Consider the following 16,198-nt stretch of genomic DNA (forward strand, 5'->3'; position numbering starts at 1 on the left):
TGCATCATTTGTATCAATCACATCAGGATTGAAATTTGGAGGAAGCCAAAATTGGAGACTGGGATTCCAGAGAGTTATGCTAGGCCTTGAAACAAAGGCTTGAAGTGTTTGGACTGATGGGATAGCAAATCTTGGGCAATCCGTAGAGAGTGAAAGAAGACTGCTAAGGGATAAGTAGGAGAGACCACATCATGTACAGCCTTGAATGCTAGGACCCAAGATGTGGGATTTAGAGCATGTGGAACCATGGGAGGGACTTGAGTAAGGTAGTGACATAGTTAACATTGCATTTTAAATAGATGCTCTGATGGCTGTGCTGAAAACAGAAGGGAGGGGAAAGAGACTGGAGATGCTAAAATTGGCAGAAATGATGGTCGCCTTAGCTAAGGAAGGTGACAGAGGAGACAGCAAGAAGTGAATGGATTCCAGAGAAGTGAAAGAGATAAAATTAACCATTTCTTGTGCCCAGTGCTAAGAGCATTACAGTGAATATTGTGTTTAATCAGTACAACAACCCTATACACATCATTTTAAACCTTCTTCCTTGCCCAAGGTCAAAGAGGAATAAATATTAGAGATGGGATTCAAATTCAAGCGGCTGAATGTCAAATCCCATGCTCTTCACCCCTCCTGTACACTGCTTCCCTTCATAAGGCAACAACTAGGAAGCATCCATTACATATTTGTATGATTTATGTGTTTTAAAAATAAGGGGGGTGGGGTTGTGGCTCAGTGGTAGAGCACGTGCCTTGCATGTGAGGCACTAGGTTCGATCCTCAGCAGCACATCAAAATAAATAAAGTTACTGTGTCCATCTACAACTAAAAAATATTTTTTTAAAAAAGAATACATTTTGATGTTTCAAAATTCAAAAGCTACAAAGAGGATAAACTGAAAAGTTTCCTTTTCCTCTGGTGGCAGCCATTGTTATCAGGTATAATGATGTACTGCTTTATTAGCATTTAGCATTAGTAATTTTTATGTGCGCTCCTCTTAGCATGAGTGAGGTTGAACATCTTAAGCCCCAACTCTATTTCATCCACTCGATTTTGCAACATGGCAATAGTAGCATGGAAGGGTGGTCAAATTAAGAGAGTGCTTAATAAATAATAAATAGGAAGGAATAATAAGGAATAAATAGGAACTAAACTGCAGAGTTGGAGTAGGCAAGGATTTGACCAAGAGGAAGAGAAAAATGAGATGACAGGAGGGAGGAGCAGGTTTGTTTGGATGTACTTAAAATTCAGACTTTCAGAACCCTCAGGACCTTGAACTATGTTTAAACTGCAGAGACTCTGAGCACTGCCAATTACTAGCTGGGTGACCTTGTGCAAGTCACTTAGCCTCTCTGGGGACTCATTTTCCTCCTCTGTAAAAACACGGTTCATAGTCCCTCCTACCCAGGGATTAAATGAGTGAACATTTTAACAAACTCAGGAAAGGGCCTAGCAAAATATAATACTGTAGGAATGAGCGGTCCTCCTCACCCCAGTCCTCTAGCTGTCTTTTCAGAGAGAAAGAAGTTCCCAAAACGCTCTCCTGTCTCCAGCCTCCAGGATGGAATGGCGGCCGGTGAGACTGGGAAACGGCCTGTTGTGCGCAGGCGCGCGCGAAGGGAGATGCGAGGGGCGGGGCTGCCGCTGCCTGGGCTGTTCCAATGATCGCGCACCGCCCCCGCCGCGCCCCGCGCCCGCCCTTGCTAGCAGGCACCTCCCGCCCCCTGCATTGCTGATGCTGCTGCTGGCAGACATGGACGTGGTGAATCAGGTACGCGCTCCAGCACCGCGGACAGAACCCTCTGCTTCCAGGCCTCCGGACTCGGGTCGCTTTGACCCCCTGACTCTGAGAGGTGGTGGCCAGGGTCCTGGCAACAGAGACCCGTTCCCTGGTGCTGGGGCTGGGGGTCTGCGGCAGGCGAGGGGAGGACGAGGGAGGTAGAAAAAAGGAGTGCGCTCTTTGCCGCAGCGAGGGCCATCCTCATTGCCGCAGCGGAGGCCACCAAAATCCCTGATCATTACCGGCTACCTCGAAGGGAGCATGAGGAGGTCTTGGGGTTGGGGAAAAGAAAAGGGGGGAGGGGAGGGAAGAGTGGAAGGGAGACTCGGGGGGGCTGCGGATGAGCTAGGAAATATAGCGACAGAAGGTGTGGGGGTGGGGTGGGGGGAGGGCTGGCACCCACCCCTCCCAAACAGACTGCACCCCAGTAGATGACCACTCCTTTCCCCAGGGCAGACCTAGGCGGACGATCCGATTTTGCCTCTCCAAACCCCCCAATCTCTTCTCCCACAAGACTTATCCAGTGATGCCAGGTCCCAGCTCTCCCCCGCCTTAATCAGTCCAGACCCTCTCCGCCATCTCACTCTGGTTTACCACCTCAGAACCTCGCCCCCTCGCTAACCAATACCAACCCCTCCTCATCCTCATCTCCTCAGACCTCCCCCATCTGACTCACCTTTACTCCTGTGGACTGCTCCCCCACTTTAGACAACCCACCTCCCGCCCTATTATGACTCACCTTCACCACTCAAGAACCCCTCCCCCAACCCTAGTGAACCCCAACTCCTTCTTCACCTTCTTCACCGACCTTCTTCCCCATCTGATTCACCTTTAAGGATTTCACACCTACCTTCCCTAAGTGGTCCAGACTCCATCCCTGCCTTTCTCACCTATGAACTCTTCTGCCATCTGACCCACTATCACCTCAGAGCTCTCTCCACTAGACTTGAACCCTGAGGGTCTTTTCACAGAGACCCTGGTGCTCATACCTTCCCCAAGGTGTCACTTTTTCCTTCTCACTCCCTTTCCAAAAGCCTCCCCCTCCCAGAGGTCACGTGCCCTATCCTCAGGGGTCATCTGATAGCTTTTCCCCTTACCTTCCTGTCCATTTCCCCCAACCCCACCCGTCCCCACTCTCTCTCCTCAGCTGGTGGCTGGGGGTCAGTTCCGGGTGATCAAGGAGCCCCTTGGCTTCGTGAAGGTGCTGCAATGGGTGAGTGTGATCTGGGTCGTGAGGAACACTGAAGAGAGAGCCAGAGGTAGTGGGGGTCCAGAAGAACCAGGGAGGAGGAGGGGTGGGAGCCAACAAATGGATGGACAGTGGAAGGGGATAAGGGAATTGGGCTTGAGGGTGAGGTCCCAGGGGTTTGAAGCCAAGGAAAGGATGGACTGTGACATCACATAAGGCTGAGGGTACCCCCGTCGTGAAGTGGCATATTGTGACGTCCTACATCCTTTCTTGAAGTGAGGGAGGGGTGGGGGAGGTGGAGCCTAAAGCTGATTGCTTGGGGAGAGATGCAAAGACAGAGAAACCCAGACACAGTAAAGGAGACAGAGAGAAATAGAGACAAGAAATGATGGAGATAGAGATGGAACTACTGAGAAAAAAAGAAAAGAAATGAGAGAGAAAGGCAAACAGACAAGAAAAGGGAGTCAGAGAAAGATGCACAGAGAACAGAGATGCAAATGGAAATGGACACAGGGAGAGGAAGGAAAATGGAGTGGGGTACAGAAAGAGAGAGAGAGATTCTCAGAAATAAAGAGAAACTAACACAAAGAAAAAGAGATACGAGGGAGACAGAGAGAGGACCATATGGAGACCTCATGAGAGACAGCAGAGAGACAGAGACAGACCAAGAAACTGAAAGACACTGACATAGACATACACTCATACAGAGAGAGCAAAAAAGAGACACCTAGAGACAGGAGAGGCAGAAAATCAGTCACAGAGAGACAGACACATCTGAGAAAGACAAAGACATATAGAGAAAAAGAGATATAGAAAGATATGGAAACACAGTAAGACACACAGAAAAAGAAAGAGAGGAGGACATCAGAGCATAGAGGGGTAGAGACAGAGAGGCACAGGGAAAGGGAGAAACAGGAAGAGACAGCCACACCCCTGTAATCAGCTTGTGACTATGAGCCCTGATTAGGGGATGGGGGTGGGGACCTCTCCATCTGCTGCTGCCTATGCTGGGCCCCCATCTGTCCAGACGAGGGCACCCCCCCCTCCCACATGCAGACAAGCTCAATATGACCATCCCCATCCCTGCTGCCCAAGGTCTTTGCCATCTTCGCCTTTGCCACATGCGGCAGCTACAACGGGGAGCTCCGGCTGAGCGTGGAATGTGCCAACAAGACGGAGAGTGACCTCAGCATCGAGGTTGAATTTGAGTACCCCTTCAGGTGTGACCCCACCCTGGGAAAGGCAAGGGTGGGGTGGGACTGGCTAATACCTCCTACCCAGTGGCTTCTGCCCAGCCCCCACCTCAAGAGGTCATAACCACTGGGATTACTGCCCATGCACTGAGCACCTGCTGTGTACCTGGCACTCCTTTGGACATCTAGGACCATGTGGTGAGCAAGACAGACACAGGCTGTCACCCTCTGGCTCTGTTCTAGTGAAGGAATAGGGTAAGGGACAGGAAATAAACAAGATTAAAAAGTAACACACCTGTAATCCCAGTTACTCTGGAGGCTGAGATAGGAGGATTGCAAGTTCGAAGCCAGACTGAGCAACTTAGCAAGATTCTGTCTTAAAATAAAATAAAAATGGCTGGAGATGTCACTCAGTGATAGAATACCACTGGGTTTAATTCCTAGTACCACAAAATAAAAAAAGTAAAATGCAGGGCCAGGGATGTAGCTCCGTGGTAGAACACTTGCCTAATCCCTGGGTTTGACCCTCAACACAACCAAAACAAAAAATAGTAAAAGATATAAATCTAAACACAGTAGGTGCTCAATCAATATTATTTATTCTCCATTCATTCATCCATTCCATACACATTTTTTGAGAACCTGTAGTTTGCCAGATACTGCTCAAAGTGCTGGGGATGTAGAAGTGACTAAAACACACCATGCTCTCTACCCACGTGGAGTCTATATGATAACAAATAAATTGATAAAGAGGATAGTTGCAAATGGAGAGAAATTCTAGGAGGCGAATGCAGGGTTTTCTGATAGTGAAAAATGAGTAGGTGCTGCTTAGATATGGGGAATGATGATACCCAGTTAAACAATTCTGGCATTTATTGAGCTTACATTGTGTGCTGGGCTTTGTGCAGGATCCTAGGTGTCCAAGAGTGAGCACAGCTGGCATGGTTACTATCTCCTGAGGGATGGGGAGACCGACCTATAGACACAATTTCCATTGAGGTTCCTCCACTACTTAGCCAAATAGCATAACCACTCTGAGTCTCAACTTCCTTATCTGTAATTGGGGATGATAATAATGCCTATCCCGCAGGGTTTTGGGAAGTCATAAATGAGTTAATACTTGCACCATGGTTAGCTTAGTACCTGGCACACAGAAAATGCTTGCTAAGAGCCAGTCATAGTGGTGTAGGCCTGTAGTCCCAACAACTCAGTAGGCTGAGGAAGGAGGATCATAAGTTCATGGCCAGTCTGGGCAACTTATTGAGACTATGTTTGAAAATAAAGTAAGAAGGGCTGGTAGTGTAGCTAAGTGGTAGAGCACTTGTCTAGCATGCCCAAAGCCCTGGGTTTAATCTCCAGTACTGAAAAAGTGCCCAGAAGTGTTGGCTAAATAAGTACAAGAAACCAGTTTTAGGAATGCAAGGAAGGAGGCCAGGCATTGAGTTGGAAATTGGGGGTTTTGGAGCCCTAAATGTCAATGTCAACCCAAGAAATCACTCAGTGGGAAGTGGGAACAGTTAAAATCGAGGAAATCCCAGCCCAGACCCTGAATAATGATGGAAAGAAGTGGAAGCACCAAGAAAGCATGACCTGAGAGGTAGAGGAGCAAACAGGGATCCACTGGATCATAGAAACCAGGGAGAAGAAGTGGAGTTGGCAGCATAGAAAACTATTTAAAGTTGACCCTCTGCGAATCCACATCACAAAAGCTCCTTATGGACTTCCCAATGCCTAGGACTTCAGGACAGAAGGATCTGCCCTTTACCCAAAAGTCTCCCTCAAAGAAGTCTTTGTCCCAAGTCCTACTGAACAAGCCTTCCTCAGTGCCCTGATATAACCTAAGGATCCCTCATTCCCCTTTGGGTACCTCCTCTCTAAACCCAGCCCACTGGAAACAGAAACTCAAACCCAGATTCAATTCCTTGTACAGCCTTGGACAAGTAATAGCCTTGCTAAGCCTCTGTTCACCTGTAAAATGAGTCTAGTAATGCCCACTTTAGAGAAATTGCTAGAAGGGCATCATTAAATTATATAGATATATAAACTGCTTAGTAGGTGATCAATGAATGTTAAGCCTCCTCCTTCAGGAACTCTGCTATACAAAAACACTGGCACCATTTGCTCAGTCTCAGAATCCTGCCCCGAGTCTGAGTTCAGAGCTCTGGGCCCCCATTCCAGGCCTTTACCCCCTACAGTTTCCTCCATTTCACCAGACTGTCCTTGCCTCACATACAAACATCCCGTTTCAATGTCCCTTCTACCCTCCTTTCTGTCTTTTCCTACTTTGTAGCTATCCTCTGCTATGCATACATTTTTTTTTTCCTCTCTCAGGAACCTGAAGTGGGATGGGGAGAAGAATGAGCAAGATATAGGGGGAAGACAGGATTCAGCTCCAACTCTGCCATTCCCTTGCCAGCTTTGTGACTTTGGTCAAGTTAATGCAGTTCTCTGAGCCTTTTTTACCCCTATACATTTTATTCAGTAAATACTGCTTGAAAACCTACTATGTGCTCCGGGGTCCTCCAGACACTGGGGATACAGCAGTGAACCAAACAAGAAAAAGCCCTGCCCTCTTGTAATTACAGCATAAATCAAGATAAGTAAGCCCAAAACAAAACAAATCCCTGGTATGTTATGTGGTGATCACAGCTTCAGAGAAAAATGGAACAAGGAAGGGGGTTAAGGAGTACAGGGAGCAAATGGTTTAATTAATTTTTAAATAGTGATTTCTGGGAAGGCCCCACTAAGAAGGTGACAACAGAGCAAAGCTTGAAGAAGATGGGGGAGTAAGACATGAAGATATTTAAGAGAAGAGCATTCCTGGCAAAGGGAACAGCCGGTGCAAAGGTCCTGAGTTAAGAGGATGACTGGCAAGTTCTAGGAATAACCAAGAGACAAGAGTGCCTAGGTTGGAGTGGAGCATGGATAACCCTTCTCACTAGAATGCTTTTGAGCAGTCAGTAAAATGTGACTGGGTACATCACAGGTGCTTTGTGAATGGTCATTCCCTCCCTTTCCTGGGATTTTGTCAGAATCTGGTAGACCCATGACTGGGCAGGGGGCTGACAGTATTCTCAGGGGCTGTACCACACCTGCCCACCTCTCTCTGCAGGCTGCACCAAGTGTACTTTGATGCACCCAACTGCCGAGGGGGCACCACAAAGGTCTTCCTAGTGGGGGACTACTCTTCTTCTGCTGAATTCTTTGTCACTGTGGCTGTGTTTGCCTTCCTCTACTCCATGGGGGCTCTGGCCACCTACATCTTCCTGCAGAACAAGTACCGAGAGAACAACAAAGGGCCCATGATGGTGAGTCCCCTGCTGTTTGTATGTAGAGTCTGGGGGACACAAGACCTTGGGGACAAAATTCATTTTGTTCATAGGCCACACCAACTGTACTTGGCTGATGGCTCCCAGCAGTCAGGCCCATATGGAAGCAGCCATCATAATAGCCACACGTTACTGCTGCTGCTGTCTCTTTGAGTCCACACTGGGTATCAGGGAATGAGGGAGCCATAGGGCCCCAGGAACATACTCACAGCCTACAAAAAATCCCAGACAGGCCTACACCAGTGAACCTACCATTTCTCTCACAACCACGCAGTCTAGATCAAAGGAAGGAGCATGCAGAGGTTCACTGTGACAGTCAAGCATGTCATCCTGCCACACAGATTCCTACACAGCTGTACTCACACACCCTCATCCCAGACATCAAATGACACAAATTCCCACGTGCAGATGAAAGTGGAAAGACACACCACTTCCCACAAATTCGGAAACATCCCACAGAGTTCCTCCCCAACACCTGCACCCACACATCACAATCAAACTCCCACATCCTCTGTGTCACATAAACTCACATAAGCTGAAGCTGGGAGGGCCACCTTCAGGTGAAAATGTTGTAGGCTTCCCAGCTGAAAAGGCAGGGGAGAGAGAAGTCTCTTGTGGGGGACCCTCCCTTTCCCAAGAAAGCTTCTGATCCCAGGAGGGTTCAGTGTGAAGTAGCCCACTCACAATGCCACCTTCCTCGCCCCTGTCCACCCTAGGACTTTCTAGCTACAGCGGTGTTTGCCTTCATGTGGCTAGTTAGCTCATCCGCCTGGGCCAAGGGACTCTCGGATGTGAAGATGGCCACAGACCCAGAGAACATTATCAAGGAGATGGCTGTCTGCCGCCAGACAGGCAACACATGCAAGGAGCTGAGGGACCCTGTGACCTCAGGACTCAACACCTCAGTGGTAAGCCCTGGGAAACTGGAACTGTTTGAGAAGGGAGCCTGGGAAATTTCCAGTCTAGCATAGGGAGCATTGGAAAGTGAAAATGAGAGGACAGTCAGGAGAGATCCAAGGAGGATCTCTGGAGGAGGCATACCAACACCAGAGTCTTGAAGGATGAGATAACACAGCGATGCCACATACTGTCCCCTAGTGGGGAACAGGAAGCCTTCTATCCATATTAAATTTGAGAAACTTGGATCCCAGACCCAACCTTGTCATGTAGAATCTCCCACAACTCAGTATCCTCTTGGAACCTTGGTTTTCTTATGTGCAAAAGGAAACAATAACTTGAAATGTTTCCCTACTTGTAAGTTCAAATCCTAGCTCTGCCACTTATGAGCTCTGTTACCTAAAGCTAGTCACACTGCCTCTCGGGGCTGTTTGAGCATGTAAATTGAAGACTAATAATTTTGCTCCAAACTTGAGTATTTCATGAACTAATAACATACAAAGTGCTTAGAAAAGGGTCTGGCACAATGTAAATTGCATACATGTTACAGGTGCCAAGATTCTAACTCTTCTTTCAATTACTTGCTGACTGAGACCTTGGGTAACTTAGCTTCTCTGGGCCTCAATTTCCTCTGTTTAAAGCAATGGAAATATCAGCCATGCATAGTGGGAATATCTGCAATCCCAGCAACCCGGAAGGTTAAAGTAAGAAGGACTGCAAGCTGGAGGCCAGCCTCAGCAACTTAATAAGGCCCTAAGCAACTTAGCAAGACTCTGTCTCAAAATTTTTAAAAAAATTAAAAGGGTCAGAGCTATAGCTTAGTGGTAAAGTGCCCCTGGGTTTAATTTCCAGGTCCAAATAAATTAATTAAATGAATAAATTAGAAATATCAGCCAAGTGTGGTGACATGGGCCTGTAGTCCCAGCTACTCTGGAGGCTGAGGCAGGAGGATCACTTGAGCCCAGGAGTTTGAGGTCAGCTGGGGCAACTTTGCCAGGCCCCGTTTCAATAAATAAATAAGGAAAAATTTAGGTAAAATAAAATGGAGATTTTACTTACTATCTACAAAGGAACTTTTTAAAATAATACCTTTATTTTATTTATTTATTTTTACGTGGTTCCGAGGATTGAACCCAGTGCCTCACATGTGCCAGGCAAGTGCTCTACCAATAAGCCACAACCTCACTTCTAAAAATGAAATTTTGCTGGTGATGGTGGCACATGCCTGTAATCCCAGCAATTTAGGAGTCTGGGGCAAGAAGATGGAAAGTTCAAGGTCAGACTGGGCAATTTAGCAAGGGCCTAAGAAATTCAGTGAGACTTTGTCTCAAAACAAACAAAAAAAAAATGAAAAGGACTAGGAATATAGCTCAGTAGTAAAGCACTCCTGGGTTCAATTCCTAGTACCAAAAAAAAGGAATTTTAAGTTAATTAATAACATGTAAAGCACTTAGAAGTGGGCACAATATATAGCAAAAGATATATGAAAGGTTTTATGTTTTTAAAATATTTTTTATACATTCAATATATTTATATATTTTTGCTTTGTTTTTGTGGTACTGGGGATTGAAGCCAGGGGCACTTTACCACTAAGGTATATCCCCAGCCCTTTTTATTTTTTATTGAGGGTCTTACAAAGTTGTACAGGCTGGCCTTGAACTTGTGGTCCACCTGCCTCAGTCTCCCGAGTCACTGGGACTAGTCATGTGCCACCAGGTCTGGCTCCCATGTATCTATATTTTAATATAACAGTACATAATTACATATTTTTACACATGAATAATTACATATGAATTTATACACATTGTGTATTCATGTGTGTGTGTGCACATTTGTTAATGGCCTATTATTTTGTTTTTTAAAATTAATTAATTAATTATTTTGATACTGGGCATTGAACTCAGGGACACTGAACCACTGAGCCACATCCCCAGTCCTATTTTATATTTTATTTTGAGACAGGGTCTCACTGAATTGCTTGGCACCTCACCATTGCTGAGGCTGACTGAACTCACCATCCTCCTGTCTCAGCCTCCCAAGCTGCTGGGATTACAGATATGCACCACGGCACCCAGCTTCTTTTATTAGTTTTTGACAGTACTTGAGATTGAACCCAGGACCTCGTGCATGCTAGGCAAGTGCTCAACCACTGAACTACATTCCCAGCCCTGTTAGTGGCATATTTAATAAAAAATGTATGTTTATATCTAGGCGTGATCACACAATCCTGAAATCCCAGCTACTAGGGAAACTGAGACAGGAAAATCCCAAATTGAGGCCAGCCTGGACAACTTATCAAGCCCCTGTCTTGAAATTAAAATAAGGCTGCAGTTCAGTGGTAGAGCACACATACTCAAGGCCCTGGGTTCAGAACCTAGTTTAAAAAAAAGTATGCTTACATCTTATGATAAACATATTACAAATTTAAATTTACTATAATTTATACATGTGTAAACATGTATATGTAACGTGTGCAAATAGATAAATACTTGTATACGGAATACTGATACAGTTCCACATCTTAATTCTAACATGCATCCTATGCCCAAGATGATGTTTCTACACATTGACATTCAACCCTGGGACTCAGTCAGGACTTTAGAAACCACCACCGTCCAGGAGTCCACAAATTCAAGCACTATAAGCCCATTCCTGTGCGCATGGCCTTGAAGTCCCCTCAGGCTCCCAAGGTAGTGGGCAGGGGACTACAGCCAGGCCTTATCTCCCTGCAGGTGTTCGGCTTCCTGAACCTGGTGCTTTGGGTCGGCAACCTGTGGTTTGTGTTTAAGGAGACAGGCTGGGCCGCCCCGTTCCTGCGTGCACCACCTGGCGCCCCTGAGAAGCAACCAGCACCCGGGGACGCCTACGGCGATGCAGGATACGGGCAGGGCCCCGGCGGGTATGGGCCCCAGGACTCCTACGGGCCCCAGGGTGGTTACCAGCCCGACTACGGGCAGCCAGCTGGCGGCGGTGGCGGTGGCTACGGGCCTCAGGGCGACTATGGGCAGCAAGGCTACGGCCCGCAGGGTGCGCCCACCTCCTTCTCCAATCAGATGTAATCTGGTGAGTGACTGGCGGGTGATATGGCCAAAGAGGGTACATGGAAGGAGATGGGCGGGTCAGTGAACCAATAAGAGTCAGGAATGGATAGTACATAGAACATTTGCCCACAAGTAAGGGTTAAAGTGTGAAGGAACCAATAAAGATACCTGAGTAGAAAAGCTAGCCAATGAATGGAGAACAAGAGAGTGGTACTTGAAGATGGGCAGAAGAACAAGCCAATGAGAGGGAGGGAGAAGTGCAGCTCTGCGGGAAGGAAGGGGTGAAACAAGTAGACCAATGAAAAGAGGGAATCACAGGAGGACTTGCGCAGTAGAGCATAGTCAGAGGGGCGGCTCTGCGGAAGAGGTGGGTCTTAGGAGTGACAGGTTAGCCAATAGGTGGTAAAGCCAATAGATGCTGAGTGTAAAAGGCTTGAGTCTTGAAGGTCAGAGAGCTCACCAATGCCAGAGGAGGTGGTAGATATGCCACCTCTCCCAAGTCTTCGAGGTTAAAGATGTGGTGTGGAATTTCAAAGGAGGAAAAGGGGTAGCGCGGGGTGGGGGTGGGGGGTGCGCTTGGGAAGGCTGGCCGACATTTTTTTTTTACTTACTATTTTTGCAGTATTGGGGATTAAACCCAGGGCTGGCCTACCACTAAACTACACTTTTTAATTAATTAATTTAAAAAATTTTAGTTGTAGATGAACACAATATTTTATTTACTTATTTTTATATGGTGCTGAGGATTGAACCCAAAGCCTCACACCTGCGAGGCGAGCACTCTACCTCTGAGCCCCAGCGCCCTAATTTATTTTTATTATTATTTATTTTGAGGCAGGGTCTCGCTAAATTATCCAGGTTAGCCTCAAACTTGCAGTCCTGGAAGCCTTTCCAGGTCGCTGGAATTACAGGCTTGCACAACCGTGCCCGGCATGGCTTACGGATCTTTTTGCTGTGCCTTAAGAGAGAATTGAGTCATCTGGTGGTGGTGCAATCCCTGCTACTCTGGAGGCTGAAGGAGGATGATTGAAAGTTTGAGCAAGGCCTCTGCAATTTAGGGAGACCCTGCCTCAAAATAAAAAGGGCTGGAATGTAATTCAGTGTTAGAGTGTCCCTGAATCTGATCCTCAGTACTGCCAAAAAAAAAAAAAAAAAGTGAGATTTCCCTGAGTTTGGGGGGCGGGCAGGAAGGCAAGGAAGTTGTAACATGTGGGTAGAGGTAGTTTCTGGTACTGGGTTAGCTAGGAAGCAAAAGGCAGGGGGTTTATTAAAGCATCTCTCATCTAATTCAACAAAGAACCCTGTGGGCCCTACCATCAAAATAATCCCATAGTCTTTCCACTTCTTACTGTAATCTCCCCTGGACCTCTTCACAGGTGTGCACCCCCATTTTTATTCTGTTCTATGCAGTATCCGAGTGATTCTGTTATATCCTAAATCAGTTCATGGCCCTCCTGTGCTTAGAAGTCAGCTGTAGTTCCCATCTCACCCATCTCATTGGAATTAAAACTAGAAGTCTTCACTATGTACATTAAATCCCTACACATTTAGCCCCCCACCCCCATCTCACTTTCCTGACCTCACCTACCATTCCCCTACTCTGTTTCAGTCAAACTGGCCACTGCAATGTGTCAAGCACAATCTGACTTCAGGGCCTTTGAACCTGTTTTCCTCCTGGAGTTTCACACCCACACAAATTAATATCTACCTAGCCAGCTTCATTTCATCCTTTTGGTCACTTGATTGGTGAGGTCTTGCCTGTCTAAAACAAATCCCCCTTGTTATCTCTTTCATAGTACCCTGTGCTTTTCCTCATCATGATCTATAATTATTAGCGTATATGTTTATTCACTGTCTCTTCCCCTAGACTGAGGAATATAACAATAACTTATTCATACAGGACACACATCACTTAGAGCACTCCTTATGCTACGAAACATTTTATTGAGTAAATGATGGAAACACCATGAGACATTTACTCATTTTACTCTTCCCTGCTCAAAATCATTCCATGGCTTATATCACATCTGGAGGCAAAGATGGAGTCTTCACAGCTTGATCCCCAAGGCACCATGTGACCCCATTGCTGACACCATGCCCCTTGTTCACTCCACTTTCATTTTATTTCAATGTTATGAATTTATGTTCTACTACATAATTCATTTATGCATCATTAAGGAAAGTGTGTCTCCCCCTGCCACAAGGTATGCCCCATAAAGACAGGGATCTTTGTTTTGCTTAATACTGTGTATACCCAGTGGCTAGAACAATAGCTGTTAATGGATTGTTTTTAGTTGGGAGTGGGGGACCTTAATGGTTTTGGAACCTAACCCAGTGGGCTCAAGATCAGGAACACCATGAGGGCAGCTGGAAAGAAACTGATTTCAGGGCTGTGAGTGGAGAAAGAAAGGAAAAAAGCAGCAGCACCCAGGGAAAGGGGGCAGCTCCTCCCTAAGGGTGCCATCTGTGTTTGTACCCTTTCTCCTTTCTGTGTTTTTTGTCTCTACAGGTCAGTGCAGCCCGGGAGGACCCCATGGGTGGGCAAGAGCTCAGGAGAAGGCCTGCCCCCCTTCCTTCCCCTACACCCTAGGTCTCCACCCCTCAAGCCAGGAGACCCTAACTGTCTTTGCTGTTTATATATATATATATTATATATAAATATCTATTTATCTGTCTGAGCCCTGACCTCATCCCTCTCCCTTCATGCACTAGGGGCCCAGTCTTGAGAGGGCTTCTTCCCTACTCCTGCCCCTTCCCTGAATTCCTCAGCCCCTCTCTGATTCCTGTCCCTGTCCCCTGAATTTAGGGGGCTCTGGAAGGGGGACAGGGAGGGGACAGACCTCAGCTGTGTGGGGAGGGTGGGTGTGAATTCAGACTCTCTCCCCTCTCTCTAGCCCCTCCTCCTAACTCTGGCCTTGGTTCCACCAGCCTTGCCTGAACAAAGCTGTGAAGGAAAATTCAACCCTGAGGGTAGAAGAGAGGCAGAGATCTGGAATCTTGGGGTAGAGAGGACAGCTTGGATCCAAGGTGGTCTTTAAAGGGAGCTCTAGAGTGGAGGGGAGTAGTCATCAGGGAGTAACTGAAGTAAAGGGGTGCCTAAAGCATTCTGGGGTGAGGCTTGAAAGGAGGCCCAGGGCATGTCTCTAGAAGGGGTGGGGGTTTATGTGAGCCAGCAAGTGGACTCCAGACTGGTTGGGTCTTGGATTGGGACCAGCCTATAGAAGGTGTGTGTGTGTGTGTGTGCGCGTGCGTGCGTGGCTTGGCACATTCAAGAATCTGAACTTGATCTAATGGGAACACATCTCGAGTAGAGCAAGAGGTGGGGTTCAGGAATGAGCTAAGCTTGGGGTGAACTGTCCTAGTCAGGGTTCCAGAAGGGGTGTGGTTAGAGTGGGGTGAGCCTGGTGGTTTCAGAAAGGGCAGCCCCTCCCCTAGTAGGACAGTGAAGAAAAGGTGTTTTAAATTGAACAGGTTTGGGTAGTAGGTGGGGGATGCTTAGGAGCTGCAGGATGAGTTTTGTTAAGGGTGGGGAAAATGGCCCTAGCTAAGGCTGGGAACCAAGGAAGCTGGTCTGGGAAAAAAACGAATGATTTGGCTTGGAGAGTGAGGGGTGGGATCCAGAGAGGAACAACCCCCACACCCTTGTCCCTTCCCTTGACCAGATAGCTAGGTAATCAGAAGGCAGAGCCAGGCAGGTCTGTGGGGCTGGCCCACCCATCTTCCCCCTTCCCCTGCCCCTCCCTCCCTCCACATCTCCACCCGATCTGGGGTGGTTGGAGGCCTGGTCTGGAGCCCCTGTCCTGCACCCTCTGCTGTGTCTGTGATGTCGGTAGTGCCTGTGATTGTGTGTTGCCATTTCGTCTGGCTGTGACCCCCTCCTTTCCCCTCCAGACCCCCCTTTCCCACACCCTGCCCTTCGGTATTGTTTGAAGACCCCCTCCCCAGGAAGAACAAATATGAATAATTCTCCTCCCCCAAATAAACTCCTCAACCACCTAGTCCAACCGGCTGCAGTTTCTCAATGTGTCTTTTTGGAGGGCAGATGGGGTGCGGGTAAAGACTGGGAGAGGAGGCTAAGACCCAAATCTGATAAATGCAGTTCAGGCTGCTGCCACATCCTCTGTGAAGGCTCCTCGCCTGTCAGTCATTCTAAGTCATGCTCTGAGTAGACCTGCTAGCTATGACAGGTCTTTCTAGGGTTTGGTTCACACTCTGATCCCTCAGCCACTATCCTTCCTGGTTCCTGTGGAGCCCTATCCTCAAATCCCCATGGGAAGGGCTTGAGATGTAGCTCAGTGGTAGACCACTTGCTTAGCATGTAAGAGTTTCTAGGTTTGCTCCCTAGTACTATAGACAGACAGACAGACAGACGGATCCCCAAGGTCTCTGACTAGGGAGACATCACAGGGAGACCTCACCCTACCCAATCCTGTGCTCTCTCCTTTTCCTTGACTCTGCCCCAGCTGGAAAACCTCGACATCAGGGAGGTGGGGCGCTGGTGTGACTCTTTAATTAATTTATTCATTCTCTTTACACCCTCCCCGGGGACTAAAAGGGGAGGGAAGTGACTGAGGTGTGTGTAATGGGGTTGAGAGAGGTTCCTGGCGCCCACGATGAAAGGCCCGGCTGACCGCGCCGGCTCCCCTCCACGTCTAATTAGAGACCCGGGTTAGGCGCCCGAGGTCTGAGTTCTGACTGCAGACGCAGGACCCCCTCCTCCCAGCCCCGAGGCACAGTGAAGCCTGAGAGTGCCAAGGAAGAGACTCCCAGTTC

At 47.6% G+C, this 16,198-nt stretch overlaps 1 protein-coding gene across 1 annotated transcript; it reads left to right on the plus strand.

Moving 5' to 3' along the window:
- The first annotated feature begins 1,689 nt into the window (after nt 1–1,689).
- Nucleotides 1,690–15,414, plus strand: Syp (synaptophysin). The gene is made up of 7 exons (XM_077106380.1): nt 1,690–1,767; nt 2,924–2,989; nt 4,061–4,185; nt 7,271–7,466; nt 8,204–8,395; nt 11,117–11,447; nt 13,935–15,414. The coding sequence occupies exons 1-6, from the start codon at nt 1,732–1,734 to the stop codon at nt 11,441–11,443; spliced, it is 942 nt and encodes a 313-aa protein (XP_076962495.1). The 5' UTR covers nt 1,690–1,731; the 3' UTR covers nt 11,444–11,447; nt 13,935–15,414.
- Nucleotides 15,415–16,198: the final 784 nt, after the last annotated feature.

The sequence above is a fragment of the Callospermophilus lateralis genome, chromosome X, assembly GCF_048772815.1.
Source record: "Callospermophilus lateralis isolate mCalLat2 chromosome X, mCalLat2.hap1, whole genome shotgun sequence".
Lineage (NCBI taxonomy): Eukaryota > Metazoa > Chordata > Mammalia > Rodentia > Sciuridae > Callospermophilus > Callospermophilus lateralis.

What these genes read in the sequence shown, in the direction of transcription:
- Syp (XM_077106380.1), top strand. Translation starts at nt 1,732, where the DNA reads ATGCTGCTGCTGGCAGACATGGACGTGGTGAATCAG. An exon ending in TCGTGAAGGTGCTGCAATGG is followed by an intron (nt 2,990 to 4,060) that starts GTGAGTGTGATC and finishes CTGCTGCCCAAG; the next exon opens with GTCTTTGCCATCTTCGCCTT. An exon ending in GAATTTGAGTACCCCTTCAG is followed by an intron (nt 4,186 to 7,270) that starts GTGTGACCCCAC and finishes CTCTCTCTGCAG; the next exon opens with GCTGCACCAAGTGTACTTTG.